Source organism: Nipponia nippon, unplaced genomic scaffold (genome assembly GCF_047370975.1).
Source record: "Nipponia nippon isolate SJK-2023a ecotype South Korea unplaced genomic scaffold, ASM4737097v1 scaffold_5, whole genome shotgun sequence".
NCBI classification, from domain to species: domain Eukaryota; kingdom Metazoa; phylum Chordata; class Aves; order Pelecaniformes; family Threskiornithidae; genus Nipponia; species Nipponia nippon.
In genome coordinates this window covers 68,215,085-68,231,834 of record NW_028262369.1, presented here as the reverse complement: position 1 = coordinate 68,231,834, position 16,750 = coordinate 68,215,085, and the positions used below count along the sequence as shown (strand labels likewise).

Genomic DNA, 16,750 nt, shown 5'->3' with positions numbered 1-16,750 from the left:
ATATACATATATTGGGGGTGCAGGCTCAAAAATTTGTTACTGATAAGGATGCGTGATCAAGAAAGTTTGGAGACCCCTGCTAGCAAGCAGTGTGGCTGGCTGGAACGCTGATTTGAGCCTGTTAGTAATATAGGTATTTAGTTAGTAGTTACCTGGAAATAGTTAGTATTACCTGGAAATTATGTCACTAATTTTCATGAAGCAAAGTGTTTGTATATAATGGCTTGAAATAAGTGCATGGTTTTATTTCTGTCCCCATCTACCTAGTGTAAGCAGATAACAAGTAATTTCTGTAGTGTGGGCAATATGCCAGCAGAATTAAATTTAGACTGTGTGTTCTTCAGGCTTCTGAACAGATAGTGTAGTCAAACAGTGAGTATCTCTTGGTTCTCCTGAATTAAATTCAAGCAATTGAATTAGATGTGGAAGACTCAATATCCGTTCCCAATAGCCTAAACTAATCAAAGAGTTGAAACCTGAGAAGTAGGGAACTTTAATACATATCTAATTCTTCACAAGAAAACTTCAAAAAAACACTCATTGGCAAGTTGTATGAAGTAATTTTGTCTTTATATCATTTGTTGAATGATCATTTAAAATTTAACAGATGTAGGGTTTGCAGTTCGGTAACTGTAAAATCCCATCTCCTCACTTAGAAATACCACTTATCTAATCAAAACCCTGCTGTTTCTTTGATGTATTCAGGCTTCAGTTCAGCGAAGCACTTATATTTGCACTTGAAACGTAACATGTCTTAGTCTCTTGCTGTTCAGCAAAGTTCTGATGTATGTGCCCAGTATTAAATGTGTGGAATATAGGTGTGTCCTTAAAATAAATTGGGTGCCTGACTGGTTGGCTGAATTTGGATCTGAGTGATTTGAACTTCTGCTACAGTGAAGTTTAACGTAAACTATAAGTACAGTAATTTTTTCAAGTAAAAATTAAAATGTTTAGAAGTTGAACTATGTGCTATCTGAGAATATGGTGCTCTTAAAATGCATACATGTTATGCTATAATTTTGTGTTGGAGAATAATCAAATTGCATGTTATCGTGTGTAGCATGTAATATTATACCAGGATCAAACACCTTCTAATAGTTCTTCCATCTCATTGCTGAAAAGATGTATCAGTCTTTGTTTGGGGTATCCTTTTAATAGCCAATTGTTCTCTTGATCCATATTAATGAGTATATTCTGAAGCATAGAAACTGCTGTTAAAAGAGCAGAAGCGTAGATTTACTGGACAATTTATCCCTACCTAAAAATGTTTCTAGTGTTATCACGTTGTGTCATCATATTAAGTTTTTCTGTATCTTCAGTTGACGGATATAAAGTAATATTTACATATACTGGTATACTACTGATCTGTCCAATTGGCCAACATTTTTACTAATACAGCTCTTTTCTTATTAAGAGGCTTTCAGAGTGCTTCGTTATAGATTATTGTTTAAACTGGGCTGTGTTGCTGTTCTGTTAAGAGTACCATACAGAATGCTACATGTATCAACACAGTTTACTGCCAACTCTTGAGATCCGAAAGAACAACGTAATTTTTATTTTAATCACAATGAGCAGTACAGTGTCTGTCTATATTCCTTATATCCTTACTGCTAGGGGAGACCTAATCTTCCATTGGGCCATCCAGTGCTTCCCTTTCTGGAATGTGTCCTCCTTTTCTCTTGTAGTTATTGTACAAATTTTTCCTTGGTAGCACCACGCTTTCTTTCCCAAACCTGCAACACTTAAAACAGGCTGTCTGGATTGGCTTCCATTAGTCCAAACCTTTGTGCACACAGCTTCACCCATTCTTTTGAGTTTTATTCAATAAAAGAGCTAGTAAGGCAGTTGTATTAACAAGTTATATGCTGTAAAATGGCTAATACCATGCCATTCCAAATAAACACCTTTTTCAGATCACATATTTCTAATTTTATTTAATTTTCCTCATAAAAAATAATCTTTTAAACTTAAGTATTGACTACTTTAGTAGTTATTTTGGCATTAAATTATATAAAAATGTCTTCCCTTTTAATTTCTCTTCCCCAGGCCTGTATGCAGAAAGTGAAAACATGTGACATGCTTGAATTGGAGCAGAAGTTAGTGGATGCTGTAAATTGTGTTGCTTTCCTGATAGATTGTGTCAACTTTTCACCAGCAGACATTCAACTGAACAGTAATGTTTTTCAATGGTATGCACGAATGCCAGATATCTTTGAAGAGCACAGAAAGATAATGAAAGAAAAAACAGATCAATTTCAAGATGGTCTTAAGGTTTGTAATGGCAATTTTAAAAATCCTTGAGCTGCTAATTTTGAATGGCATATAGGACATGAAATAATGGATGGAATAACCTCTTTCATTTTCCCATGTATTTTATGTTTTTATGTTATACTTGATATTAACTAATTTTTGCCTGCTTTCCACTTGTTTGCTTTTCACATATTCAGGAGTACTGCAGGACAAGCCACGTCTCACATTTTGCACTCTGAAAGCTTTTTGGTTACAGATCTTCCAGTGATGTTGATGAAAGTTGTCTGTATGTAAATTGTATAGTTGTCTGTATAGTAAAATTCAGATAGATCCTTTAAACACATGTATATGGCTTGATTTATGCATGTAAGCAGTCCCTTTGGAGTCAATGGCAGTATATGAAGTTTCTATGATAGCTCAAAAAAAAAAAAAGTGCATTAATTTCTAAGTGTGATTTTGCTGTTAGGATAATGTGAAATAAGGTAGTCTTATAAGTGCATCTTGATTGAGGTTTGTTTTATTTGTTTTTATTTTTTAATCTCTTATACTTTACATGTATTTTTATCTCTGTTAGAATTTTTCATTATATTTACTAGGCTTTTACAGTACAGTTTGTTATATTATCGAAGTGATGGGGTCGCTCCACAAGGATTGCTAATTCCTAGGCTGCTGATCTGTTACAGTTACTGCCTGTATATCTGTCTGCTTTGGTTTTCTTGTACTCTTTAGTCTCATCATCATTTTATCTTAGATCATACATATTTTGAGATAGTGAACTTCTATGTTTATGCAGTACGTTTAAAGAAGTAGCTGGTAAGTGTTAGTGTTATAAATAAATGTGCAGCATAGACTGTGTTATCTTGAAACATGTTATTGCTTTGTATAGTTTGACTCTTGGTTTCAGACATTGACCACTACTGATACTCAATGTGAAATGTGTGTTGTGGAGTTGTATATATGAGGAAAAAGCTATCCCTTAACTGTGTGGCTTTAAGACAAGAGACACCTGTCCTGTGAAACTGTTTAGCTTTGTCTGTCATTTGATTAATCCTATTATTCTATTTTAATTTGAGATACAGTGGGAATTTGAATTTAGCTTTCTATTATTACTCTGCTCACTGTGTCCATCACAGAGAGCAGAAACTATGTCCAACTATATGCTATGAAATAGAACCCAAAGTCACGTCTGTCAGTTAGCAAAATAAGTCACTGCAGGTAACAGTAAGATTCAGGGAAAATTCTGTAATTTGGGTGGAACAGATACTTGTGCAAATATGTTGGATGTCTTGGATTTTCTGCAACTATAAACTGTCCTACTATAGCAAATTAGAATTGTTTTTCCTTCTTTTTTCCAGAAATTTATTGTGATTTTTTAAAAATTATTATATGCTTGCTTGCTGTTTAATTAGGTACGCTGTGAACAATTTGTTGAGGAACTGAAAAGCTACTCCAAGCAGGTTGAAGAACTTAGCACATTTGGAGATATTCAGGAAGTCAACAGGTATTTGAAGAAAGCTCAAGTGTTAAATACAAAATTGGATCTTGCTGCTGACAAGGTACAGATTATAGTCTAAACTAGTCTAGTAGTATAAATTGTAAATCTTAATATTTGTGCTATGAGAATCAACAGTTTGCTTAGTAATACAGTTACTGAGATGTGGCAAATTAATTATTAATTCAGCTATGAAATATTTTTACACAATTTGTGATTTAAACTGCAAATTTACCGAGCACAGTAATTTGTTACTATATGGCCTTGAGTTAATACGGCAGCACTTTGCACAGTGAAATAGTGGATTGAGTTTACGTAGGTTTGCATAGAAATTATACTTCTATGTTCTTGGAAGTGCAATTCCTGATGCTCATTATTACTTCCCGTCTGTTGAAGCCTCCATGGTACTGCAAGTTACAAAGAAGTGCCCAGGTACCATTTTTAAACCTCTAAGTATATTCCTGTATTGACTAGCATGAATGCTGAGCTGTTACTGTTAAAGATTGCTTTAATTGCAGTCAATGGCAGCAATTACATAATAGACTGGTTTAGTAACTCAAAACCTAATTTGAAGCTTGTTGAAGACACCAGAAGACCTCCCTAGTTCCTGTGGTAAGGACCTAGTATCACGGACAACTTTGTTTATATTTCAGACCTCATTTATGTCTCAACAGATTGATCAGTTTAATTCAGAAGAAGAGTCCTTTGGATGGCCAGTATCTCAGTACCCTCAGCATAAAAACATCCGGAATACTCTTGCTCCATATCTTCGTCTCTATGATATGACTGTTGAATTCAACAGAAAACACAAAGACTGGACAGAGGGATTATTTACAGAAGTGAATCCAGACAAAGTAGAGGTAGATGTAGGAAACTACTGGCATGGACTGTATAAACTAGAAAAGGCCTTCCACAATTCTCCAAATGCATTAGCAATAACAAGACAGGTTAAATCAAAAGTAGAGGAATTCAGATGCCACATTCCTCTAATCCAGGTGATTTGCAATCCTGGTTTGCAAGAAAGGCACTGGGAAGAGATGTCAAAAATTGCTGGTTTACCACTGTGTCCTTCTGAAGACTCAAATGTCTTGTCATATATTAACTTGCATCTTGAACCGTTCCTAGAAAAGTTTGAGACAATCAGTGAAACAGCCAGCAAAGAACATTCACTTGAGAAAGCTTTAACAAAAATGATTTCTGAATGGGAGCAAATGGAGTTCACTCTTCTTGCCTATAGAGAAACAGGAACCCATATTTTGTCATCTGTAGATGATATTCAGATGTTATTGGATGACCACATTGTCAAAACTCAGACTATGAGAGGATCTCCATTTGTTAAGCATTATGAAAAGAGAATAAGGTAATTTTTTTTTTCTAATAGAAAGTCACCAAGTAATGTTACCAAATAAGAAATCTTTTCTGCTTAATCTAAAACATAGGGGCCTCAAATGCTTTTGTTTATCCTCCTTAAGTAGTGAATCAATGTCATTTTAAAGGGCTAAAGCTTTCGTGCCATGTCAGCTACATGCTATTTAATCCTGTAAAGCTGATTTTTACTTCTAATGATATGGTAAGTGCTAATACATTGGAGAGGTTGCTAAACATTTTTAACGTGCTCTGGTACTTAAGGTACCAGTGCATCATAACATTACCTTTGTTTTATCAGATAAAACATATCTGAGGTATAGCTGGAAATGTTGTACACTAAGAGAATATAGTCAAAATTTTCTACCTAAATTGTAAAGCTACTGAATCTTTTAGCTCTTCAACAATTAAAAATGTTAGGGCTTATGTAAGGGAGATGAAGAAAATGAAAACAAGACAAATTTCAGGGAAGTGATGAAAGATTCCCCCCCCCCCCCAATGCAGAAAATTAAATTCCAAAACTTAGTATTGCATGTTAAAAATTCTATACTTCAATCTTTGAGCATAGATTTTAATCTGTTTTTGTCTCTTTCGTCAATAAATACTTTACTTGCTTCTTAAATTCCCCAAACGTAGCCATATTGTGGAAAACCAAAAATCTTTCATCTGAAGTTTGGCTATAATTATCTAGCTATATAGGTGCCTCCAAACTCCCATTAACTGCAAAAATGCTAGTTCAGATTTCAGCACATATTCAATAAATATGAATACATAAGTACATATACATACATGTATGTTCCAAGAAATATTAATTCTCTAATTACTACTGTACTATACTATAAGAGTTCTTTCCTTATTAATGTAAAATAGTAGGGTTTGCCTATTTAAAAAGAGTAAGCATACCATGGTAATTCATCAGAGTTTTTTGGTGACTGACAGCATTTTTTAATAATACAAGGTATTACTATTACTTCAGCCTTTGAGATCTAGGTGATTACACAACGATTGCTTTCTCAATAGCCCAACAAAGCATGTAGAATTCTGGATTGCTGCCAGAGATTGTTCCAAATTCCTCATCTTAATTTTTGTGTATTTTTGGTGTCAACAAATTAACTGACCTGCCTAACTTCCCTTTTGGAAAGCTGCATTTTTCTCTACCTCTTGGTAGAAGCAAAATCACCAGAGATTAAGTACAAATACCTAAAAGATGAAACAGGGACTTTGGGTAGAGGAGAAGGTACATGCAAGCAAAGCTGTCTGTTGTTTTGAATATGTGGCAGGTAAATGAAGGAAGGAAGAAGTTAAGTGTGTTTTCACATCTCTCATTTTACAGAACTCAGTGCAGCCTATGTATGTGTGTCCTGTTTAGAAAATTATTGTCATGGTTCGTTTATACAATATATATTTTAACAGCATGCATTTTTTATAATAACTCTATCTGTACCGTCCATTGGTATGAGAGTTGTCAAAAATGATACTGTTTTTATACAGGAAAGAATAATATATGTACTTGTTATGGGATTATAAATAGCACTTTATTTTTATATATTTTTTGCAAATTGCTTATGTCAGTGAATTAGGAATACCAGTGACATTAGAGAACTGATAATATCACATTTGTCTGGTATTGGTGAGATAGTAAGAAGTGTCAAATGGTGGTGTTAATTTTAAAACGATGCAGAAAAATTGAGGAGACTTAGAAAAAATTATAGGCTAAAGGATCTTGAATTTTTGGCTATCGAAAGGGAAGACTGAATAGCTATTGAATTATAATATTGTGTACCAATAGTGGTGTGCAGTAATATTGAAAGAGTCTTTAATCTATCAGACAAATGTGTTCAACATCCACATTTGGAATTTGAAGTTAGAAATAAAATGTGACTTAACCATTGGACTATTTGCTCTACTACTTGAAATCTTTTAATTAAGACCACATGTCTTTTTAGGATAATGTCTACAGATTTTTGGTTTAGTAGTTTAGGTTACTTTCATGTCTTTCTTTTGCCATCTCAGCCTGTCCATCCTAGCAAACAGTTTGAAATAGTAGCCTGGGCTTTGGTGTATGCCAGAAACCAGATTACATACTCAGTTGAAGTGAATTTGTCTACAGATACTACTACATGCTGAAGCGTGTGCTATGTTTATTCACTGATACTGTTAGTCTATTTATTGGACTAACCTAGTTCATGAAATGCTACAATCAACCTTACAGATGATCCAGTTGCAGAAATTAATGTGGGCTTCATTATGCAGGAAATCAGGCTAGGTGAATATGATATTCTGCTGAAATCTTAAAGCTTATACCTGTTGCACTTGCTGCTGAATATGCACATTGCCGAAAAGATCTTAGCAGTCTGCTGGAAATGTTTTACTGGAAGCATCAATTAATGCATTTGAACTAATGCTGTTTTTTAGGGAATGGGAAGGAAAGCTGCTGTTGGTACAGGAGATCCTGGATGAATGGCTGAAGGTTCAGGCTACTTGGCTTTATTTGGAGCCAATTTTCAGTTCTCCTGACATCATGGCTCAGATGCCTGAGGAAAGTAGACGATTCAGTACTGTGGTTAAGACATGGAAGGACTTAATGAAATCAGTTTTTCAGGTAAATACTGCTGTCTTAAGAATATAGAGTGAATTTGTAGTATGGTCGTGTGTCCCCCCTCCCCCCCCAAATTGCTTCTGATAACACAGTAATCTGTTTTCTGTTCCATCTTAGCCCCCTTCCTTAGATTCTTTTAAAAATTATTTTGCAGAACTGTTTCACATAGAATCATAGAAGCATTTATTGGGAGGGGCCGCTGGAGTTCAGTTAGTCTAACTTCTTTCTAAAAACAGAACTTTCGCCAACACTACATCAGGTCAGCCACAGCTTTGTTTAGCCAAATTTAAAAAATCTCCAAGGACAGAGATTTCTTGCAGATTACCTCTAGAAACTTCAGTGCTTCGGTGCCTTCCTAGTGAATAATTTTTTCCTAATGTCCAAACTGAACCTTGCAAGCAAAGATTTGGACTTGTCCCTAGTTGCCCAACTGTCACTGCTGAGAAGCTGGCTCTGGTTTTTTTTTTTTGTTTTTATTTTTTTTGTCTTGTGTGTGTTTGTTTGTTTGTTTGTTTGTTTTTCAATTGCCCTTCATATAGTTCCTGGCTACAGTTAAATTCTACCTTAATTTCCACTTCACCAAACTGAACAAGTCCAGCTCTCTCAACCTCTTCTCATAGGCCATGTGTCATTCTGCCGAGTAAAATTAAGCAGCATACAAAACAACGCAACGTAGCAATGATGATCCTGGCACTGTAGGTCAATTGACATGAATCAATGAAATTTGACACCAATTGTTCCTTTTGAAAAATGCTGCTTATTTGCATATTGAATGGTAGAGAAATCTCTATAAATTTAAACTGTTTAGATATTTAACTTCAAAAGCACTGTTCTGATCTACTATAAATCAATACATAAGGCAGTTGTCAGACACCATCACTGCACATGTCTGGCAGTTCAAAATGTCTTGCCAATCTGCTTCTTATTTCACCCTTTCCAGAAGTTAGCACTGTTATTAGAATCAATTGATGAGATTATATGAATGCTCTTTGCTTCAGTAGTTAGATGTTCTCAGCCTTGGATTGGGTTAGGTTGGCTATATTTGCCAGCCTAACTGGATGAAGAACACTCCTTCAGTCTCTTCTGCTGACTCTGCTGAGAGGGCAATAGCTTCTAGCAAAGAGGTGGTACTAGTAAAGGAAGAGGTAACATCTGAAACGGGCACAGCTGATTCTTCAGCAGTTACATGATCAATGGTCCGAAGGCATGCTCTACAAATTCTGTTCCTCGGGGAATAACCAGTTACCTAGTAATTCTGGTAGTCCTATTATGTAATTCTAATGATTCTCAGAATGATTAGAGAAAACTGCATTCATTCTGAAAAAGTTCCCTAATACCAAGGACATTTTTGGTAGGGTGTTGCATTTTTAATATTTTTTTTTAAACTGGGCTCACTAAACTATTCAACAGACTTGAGAAGATTTATGAGGTCCACTGTTTTCCAGGGTAGGGACATGAAGTTGTCGTTTGAAGGAAAAAGTTAGAAGCTTTGTTTTCGTCTGTCTCATGCCTTTTCAGAACTTTCAGAGATCCATTATGTCATTAGGACAAATGCTAAAATCTTCACTCAGTCTAAAAGCTTTTGATCTGAGCTCTTTTCAGATTGTAGATATGGTCTTAATGTAGCAATACGCAAAATGTGTAGTATACAGAAAGAAGCATTTGCTTAATTTCCTGGCAATTCAGCTTGATCACTTAAAAATAAAGTTATTTTTCATTTTTTATTCTCTTTTTATTCTTTGTCCCTCCCTTTCTCCTTCTGTTTTTCTCTTGCTGTCTTACACCCCCACCCCCTTTTTTCTTTCTTCTGATTTAGAAGAAAATCAGGAATTTGTCCCATAGAGATGTGAAATCAATAGTATTAATTTTGGGGAAGGAATTGGGTAAAAATAAAAAAGGGCAAGAATTTCAGAATTTTGTTGAGTATTACATTTCTGAACATAGTGTGCTGAATGATCTGTTTTGATAGAATCTTCTAATTCAGATATTCAGTGCTAATCAAATACAAAGTATTTTTTGAATATGATATATGTTATCACTGGCAGAAAAAAGAATCTTCTTTTGTTTGTACAGGAGAGTGTAAACACCAGAATAGAAGTTTAACAATCTAAAGTCGATTTTGGCTAAACAAGTAGGCATTATTTTCCAGAAGATGGCACTCTGTTTCCGCAAATGCGATGTTTGAGTTTCATGACTTAAAAGAATGCTCTTCCCCAGTCTATATGAATGGTCTTTCTTAAAAGCATAAAGCTTGAGGCTACTTGTACTTTTTTGCATTTATATGCCCTTGTATTATAAAATTTCTGTGTATTATAAAATTTCTTTATTTGCTTAGCTTTTCATGACAAATTTGAGTAATCGTATATCTTTCCTCCATTTTGAATATCTAATTTAAGCAATGCACATTAATGAGGATTAAATTACTTAGTGGTTTAATTTCCACTTCCCGTAAAGTAAAAAAAGAAAATCTAGGATACAGAAGCTTTTCTGCCTTTGTGGGGAAGAAAGCAAAAAAAAAAAAAAAGGCAAGAAAAAAAAAAAACAACAGGCTACAACCTGTGATATATTAAAAAATATATTTAGAAACTAGAGTTAGTGATGGTCTTTTAACAAGGTATTTAAACTATTTTTATACACTTGAGTTATGCTTTTTTCTTGATACAGTTTTTTCCCCTAATTGACACTGACAGTGTCACTGACAAAATAAGTTACACTGATCTTTTGAAAGACTGAGAAAGATGGCATTCCCTTTTTTTCTTCATGCCTTAGCAGAACTGTAAATAGGAAATTTATGTTGAAGCATAAATTATTTTTTTCCTGACTTTTTCTCATATGAAAGAAAAAACAAGCAGGAAGAATCCCATTTATAAAACTGGCAACACAGCTTTGATTTGCTTTACCAGTTGCACTTATTCTATTTGCTGATGATAAATAAGCTAAGAAAGGGAACAAAACCTCTTTCTGTTGACAACATATAATTATACAGTTTTTTGTGCATTAAAAACTGTTTTATAAAATCAGTTATGAACTATGTTTGTATGCTGGCAGCTTAGTTGTCTATGTATGGATAAAAGTATATGTAGTTACTGAGTTTGTTCTGGTTTGGTATGATGCAAGAGACAAGTAACAAGGTAAATGTATTTCATGTACAAATGAACACTATGATTATTGTATTAAGGAGGTGCACTCCCATGAAGATCAATTAGGTAAACATACAATTCTGGGTTTGTTTTTTTTTTTTTTTCAGTAGATTGGAAGTATATGTGTAACATGAGCAGGGAATTGAACAAAAGCTGAATGCACATTGCAAGTAGTTTCAAAATGTTATGAGTTTCTGAACTGAAACTGAACTTGGAATTTATTATTGAATCCTCCAAACTCAAGCTGAACAGCAGTCAGGTTACTGGGTCAAATCTACATTGTCATCCTGTGAGGGGTTTGTTTCTTACAGATACCTTTTGCACCTTCTGGGCTTTGCACAGCAGTCTGTCTCTTGTCACCTGTCACTTGCAACATGAGTCACCCATCCTTCCACTCTGTGAGACTGTGGTGTTCTGCAAACCCTATCAGGGACTTTTCTGAGTGGGGCATTCTGTATTTCTAATGGGCTCTATCAAAACTGTTCCTAGTGGAAATAGTCTGGGTACATCTTTAATTTCTGCTGTCCACTGTTGGAGTATTCTTTGTTGTTACTGTCAGCAGTTCTTCCAAGCCCTCAGTAGATCAACTAGTCTGAAATTCTCCCTACCAATCTCTTTGGTGTTTCTTATGGTTGGATATACCTGTGTCTATTTTCATTGTAATCCTGGATATGTGTTCTGTGCTATGTGCTTACAGGTGCAGACTCACTGGGCAGAGTAAATGGGACCTAAGGGCTGACTAACATTTCTAGTTAGCTCTGTTTCCATCTCACCTGTGGTCATTCTGGCCCCATTCAGATTCTGGGGAAATGCAGTCTGATTTAGGTGGTAAAGGAGAAGCTATGGCAGAAGCTGTGTTCCCAGACTTTGGGGGAAGTGGAGCAGGGGATTGGGATTTATAACTCTCCATTTCCTTGCCAGGACTTTGTCATTATAGAACGTCATCTATTGCAACATGAGTGGGTTTGAATCAGGTCACAGTTAACAAGTCAGTTAATGTACTGGCACGGGCCTGAACTAGAACTGAACTAGAATAAATTCAGTCACAGATGAACCCAAGCCCATACTGGAACTGAGTAGAAGCATTTGCTTGGTTTGACTTCCTCAGTCATAAATCTGCATAGTTTCCTACTTTTCAATGTTTGTCTTGTTTTGCTCCCAAAACCCTGTACTTGGCAAGATTAAAAAATATAATGATGATTAGGCTATAAATTGGTCATAAGGCATGTTGCTGGATGCTAGAACCTGATGTTCAGACAACTGTATTTCTTTAAAGCTTCTTTGCTTGACAACCTTTAGGTCTTTTGCAAAATCTTTTTTGTATTTGTATTAATTGAGATAACTTTCATCTTATGTAGTAGCTTTTCTAAGCATTTATATTCATTTAATTTGAGAAGTTAATTTGGAAAGCACTAGAAATCACTAGAAAGAATTTGGAAAGCACTGTACATCTTAATATATATGTGGTGGGATGACTGCAGGTTGTTGTGCAGGTTTTTTTCTCCCGTCTTACGTATGTTATCACAGAGGTGCTACCACCATTGCTGATGGGCTCAGCCTTGGCCAGCAGTGGGTCCATCCTGGAGCTGGCTGGCATTGGCTCTATCAGAGGAAGCTTCTAGCAGCTTCTGACAGAAGCCACCCCTGTAGCCCCTGCCTGCTACCAAAACCTTGCCATGCAAACCCAATACATTTTTTCATCTACACAGTGTATAAATATAAGAAACACAGTGTTTATCCAATAGTGTATCTTGACAGGTGTTATTCAGGTGCTATTGTAAAAAGAAAAAAAATACAATTTTTTATATTCTTAAAGCAAGTATAACTTCATGTTTTGCTAGCAAAAATCTTTAAACACGTATTTAGCTAGTAGAAGTATTAGGATCACACAGTAGAAGTATTTTTTAGATCACGTTACTAGTTAGTGTTAGTACTGAAGTGTCAGTGTTGCCTACATACAACTTTGCCATCTCAATACTTATCTCGTGTATATATTTATATATCTTATGTGGAAAGAAAGATAATTTTTTTGCATTGAACTCATATGATTACCACCTAAGATGTGTGACTGCATTGTCGTCATAAAAGTACACTTTTAAAAATCCATCAAAATGTTTTGATTGTCCATGTTGTTTAATTACATAATACAATTGAATAGCCAGTGTAAATTGATGTTACTCCAGCAGAATGATGGGAGTTGTGCCGTTTGATGAATTGATCCTCTTTTGAAAATTATTTTCAAAAATAATAGTTCATGTTTTGAAAAATTTACTTTAATACCAACTGCTTATCTACATTTCCAGTGAACTCTGGCAATGAAGAAGGTTAGTAAATTGGAACCCTGACAATGGTTTGAGTAAAGCAGAATTTGAAATAAAGATTCATTTTGCTTAAGAATTCCTGCAGTGCTGTGTGGTGACTTACTTGAGAAGGCATTAACATTTTTATCAGGAATAATTTCTTTTCCAGGACAAACATGTGCTGACAGTAGTAATAATAGACAAGATGTTGGAAAAACTGAGGAAGTGCAATGAATTTCTGGAGCTAATTCTCAAGGGACTCAATGAATACCTAGAGAAGAAGCGCATGTTTTTCCCCAGATTCTTTTTTTTATCTAATGATGAACTCCTTGAGATTCTTTCAGAGACCAAAGATCCTGCCCGGTACGGTAATATTTAATAGATGTATTTGTGACTCACGGTGCATGCAGATAATCTTGTCATATTGTTTCTCTGAGCCCAGAACCGTCTTTTTTCTCACTGACAGTTATGGTATTAAATATCTACTTGATTAGATTTTATGATAGGTGAACGCAGAGTTATTTTTTATATGGGTAATTAAAGTCAGTTCTATTTTCTAAACTAGTAACCCTTCTGTACACTGGTTTTCAAAAGAATCAGAAGTCCATATAGTAATTCATGGTGAAATTAACAGACCTGATTTTTCCCAGTAGAAAATTGAGTATCACATAGAACCTGTATACCGCTGACTTGAGTTTTACCTTTCTAGGAGCAGTCCTAATTAAAGTATTTCAGAAGTTTTTTGCTGTGTTTTAACTCTCTCTGGGGATTTCTACTCCCCAACCTCATTCAGGATTAAACTGCAAAAAGTATAACTCAGTATAAGTCCTTGTTATACTGAGTGGAATTAACTCTATGAAGATTCCTGCAGAAATGATCTGGTTAAGCAATATAGCCTTCACTATAAGCAGAGGAACTGGGGTTTGATTCCCAATATGCAGACTTGATATTGTGCAGTGAATGCAGTGCAAGGTCGTGTAAAAATAAGAAAGAAAATAAATAACAAAATGCCAACTCGGTCACAGAGAATATTCATACAGTGCAATGAACAGGGATGAGATCTTGTGAGGAAAAAAATCTTAAAGGTGTTGTGTTTTTTTTTTTTTTTTTTTTTATTACGAGCTATTGCATTAAGGTTATACTTGGTTGCTTTACTCAAATTCCTTAATGTTTACTATAGTTTGCTGGGAAGGTATAAATAATGGAATTTTATGTACTGTAGGTGGATTAGCAGTTAAAGAAGGAATACTTGTTTATCCTTACTAGTTTATATGTTACAGAGACTGTAGATAATATTTTATATATTTAAGATGATCTTCAAAGAATACTGTGGTAGGCATCTTGCAGGGGGTAGTACACAAGAATTATTGTTGAGGATAAACTTTTTTTTAACTTAAAATGATCTTTTAAGTAAATTGTTCAGAATTTTTTTTTTAAATTAGATCATCTTTGGTAGTATTGGCAAGAAAAAATTGTCAGAAGCTGCTTAATAGTAGTTTTGTTTTCTAGAGTGCAACCTCACTTGAAAAAGTGTTTTGAAGGAATTGCAAGAGTGGAATTTACTGATGTATTAGATATTACACACATTAAAAGCAGTGAAGGAGAGACTGTGGAACTCATAGAGACAATCTCAACATCGGAAGCTAGAGGTCAAGTTGAAAAATGGCTGGCTGAACTGGAGGCAGCTATGCTGAAGTCTGTCCACAAGGTAACAAGTCCTAACCTCTTATTTTCTAGGCTAATGTCATTCACCATTGATTTCTTCAGTAAACGTTAACATATACTGGAATCACTTTTTATTCTTTGCACCTAGCATGAACATTAAAACAATGAATTCGGTCTTTAAAGGTTTTATATATATTTATATATATATATATATATATATATATTAGTTCTGGTGTCAATTTCTGGTTGTAAAATTCTCTAAAGTTCTTTAAAATTAAATAGTAAAGTCAAAAATGTTTGCTCCAAGGATTCTTTTGCCAGAGATTGTTCTATACTTGATGTTGTATTAACAAGATTAAACTGAAAGATTGCCCATGTTTTTTTTAATGTTCCTCTTAATTATGACTACCTTAATCAAGACTCTTAATGCTTCTTTTCACATTGTATCGTTTTAGTCTTTACAATGTCTCATTGTGTCATATATTTAGCCACTTCTGTTGTCTTCTTTTTTGTGTTCTTTTTCAATGTCAAGTGAAGTAATTAAATGTGCACACACTTTCCCTGACACTGTCTTACAGTACAACAGTTTAATTATTGTAGTGGCATATTAGTACAGAAGAAAGTGAATAACCTGATCTATGTGGTGCATTTCAGACATGGATGGACAAACAGAGCTGCATGAATAAGAAATGGTTAAGCACCATTTGTCTGCATTTAGCCTTGACTACAGAACTTTTATGATGATCTAAACCAGATAGCATTTACATAGTTTTAATGTCAATACAGATACATTTTTCCCTTATAGATGTATTTTTTAATTGATGCTATTGTATGCATAGGTTGTTAAAAGCAAAGACGCTTGGAACTGCAAAACAAATGGCAGATTTTCCCTCGGGTAGTTTACCCTGCTTGTCTGAGAAGCTGTCTACATTTATTGAGGAGTTTGGTGACAATGAGACTTTATTCTTGCTTGGGTTTTGTTAATGGCAGGAAAACAACCTGTTGGTATGGACTGGAAGTTTTTTCCAGTGCAAGCTTTGATTTCATTGGGATTATCTTTGAGTGGTGCTAGAACCAGATTAATCATTCTATTATTAGAAAATGCACTTGATGTTAGATATAAGTTTAAATAATATGATCTGCAAAATTAAAAGCTCTGGGTTTTTACTAGAATTAATAGATGAAAAAACTTTCAGTTTGGGATATTACTTTAACAAAATTGTATTTGTACATGTTTTCTAGTTTCATTGTAGATGGAGATAGAAAATTTTAAGTATCTGATGGCAAGAATCATTTTAGAATGTGTTGCGAAATCAGTTCTCAGAAATTTTGTGCGATCGCTTTGTTCATGTTATGACATTTTGGGGTTGTTTTGAGCTTTGTTGAGAGATTTGCTTGCAAGATGTCAGTATTATAGAGTTGAATTTGAGGCTGAATCTAGACCCTGTTGGTTTTTTTTGTTTTGTTTTGTTTTTTGTTCTCAGTAATACAACCTAACCTAAATTAATTCTAAAGCTGAACGTTACCTGTTTTCACATATAGTTATAGTGTGCTTTTTCCTGTCTAGGTCATTGGGGATGCACTTGAAGCTTATCCAAAAACTCCACGTGTTAATTGGGTAAGAGAGTGGCCGGGGCAAACAGTTCTTTGTGTATCCCAAACTTTTTGGACGATGCAAGTACAGATGTCTATTAGAAATGGCCAAACGGTAAGAAATATTTTAAATTTAAATTTATGTCAAATTGATATAATGTAGTAGTAAATCAGACCTTTGCTAATAACATTTTTGGATTAATAGGTGTACAATGTAATAATGAATCCTTTGAGTGTCTACTTTAAAGATCTACCTGAAATGTGATCCTTGAAGACTTTGAAGTTAGTATTTCCTTTTGGATATAGGCACCAATGCTTGTGCACTATGTCAGGATGCGTTCTATTT

General features: G+C 34.7%; 1 protein-coding gene across 1 annotated transcript in view; it reads left to right on the top strand.

Annotated features, from left to right (window-relative positions):
- Nucleotides 1-16,750, top strand: part of DNAH7 (dynein axonemal heavy chain 7) — a 118,944-nt gene that overhangs the window by 22,320 nt on the left and 79,874 nt on the right. The window contains exons 15-21 of the mRNA XM_087731018.1: nucleotides 2,047-2,271; nucleotides 3,660-3,806; nucleotides 4,417-5,102; nucleotides 7,523-7,709; nucleotides 13,316-13,509; nucleotides 14,656-14,854; nucleotides 16,379-16,519. Of these exons, the coding sequence (XP_087587144.1) occupies nucleotides 2,047-2,271; nucleotides 3,660-3,806; nucleotides 4,417-5,102; nucleotides 7,523-7,709; nucleotides 13,316-13,509; nucleotides 14,656-14,854; nucleotides 16,379-16,519 (1,779 nt within the window). The remainder of the gene's footprint in view (nucleotides 1-2,046; nucleotides 2,272-3,659; nucleotides 3,807-4,416; nucleotides 5,103-7,522; nucleotides 7,710-13,315; nucleotides 13,510-14,655; nucleotides 14,855-16,378; nucleotides 16,520-16,750) is intronic.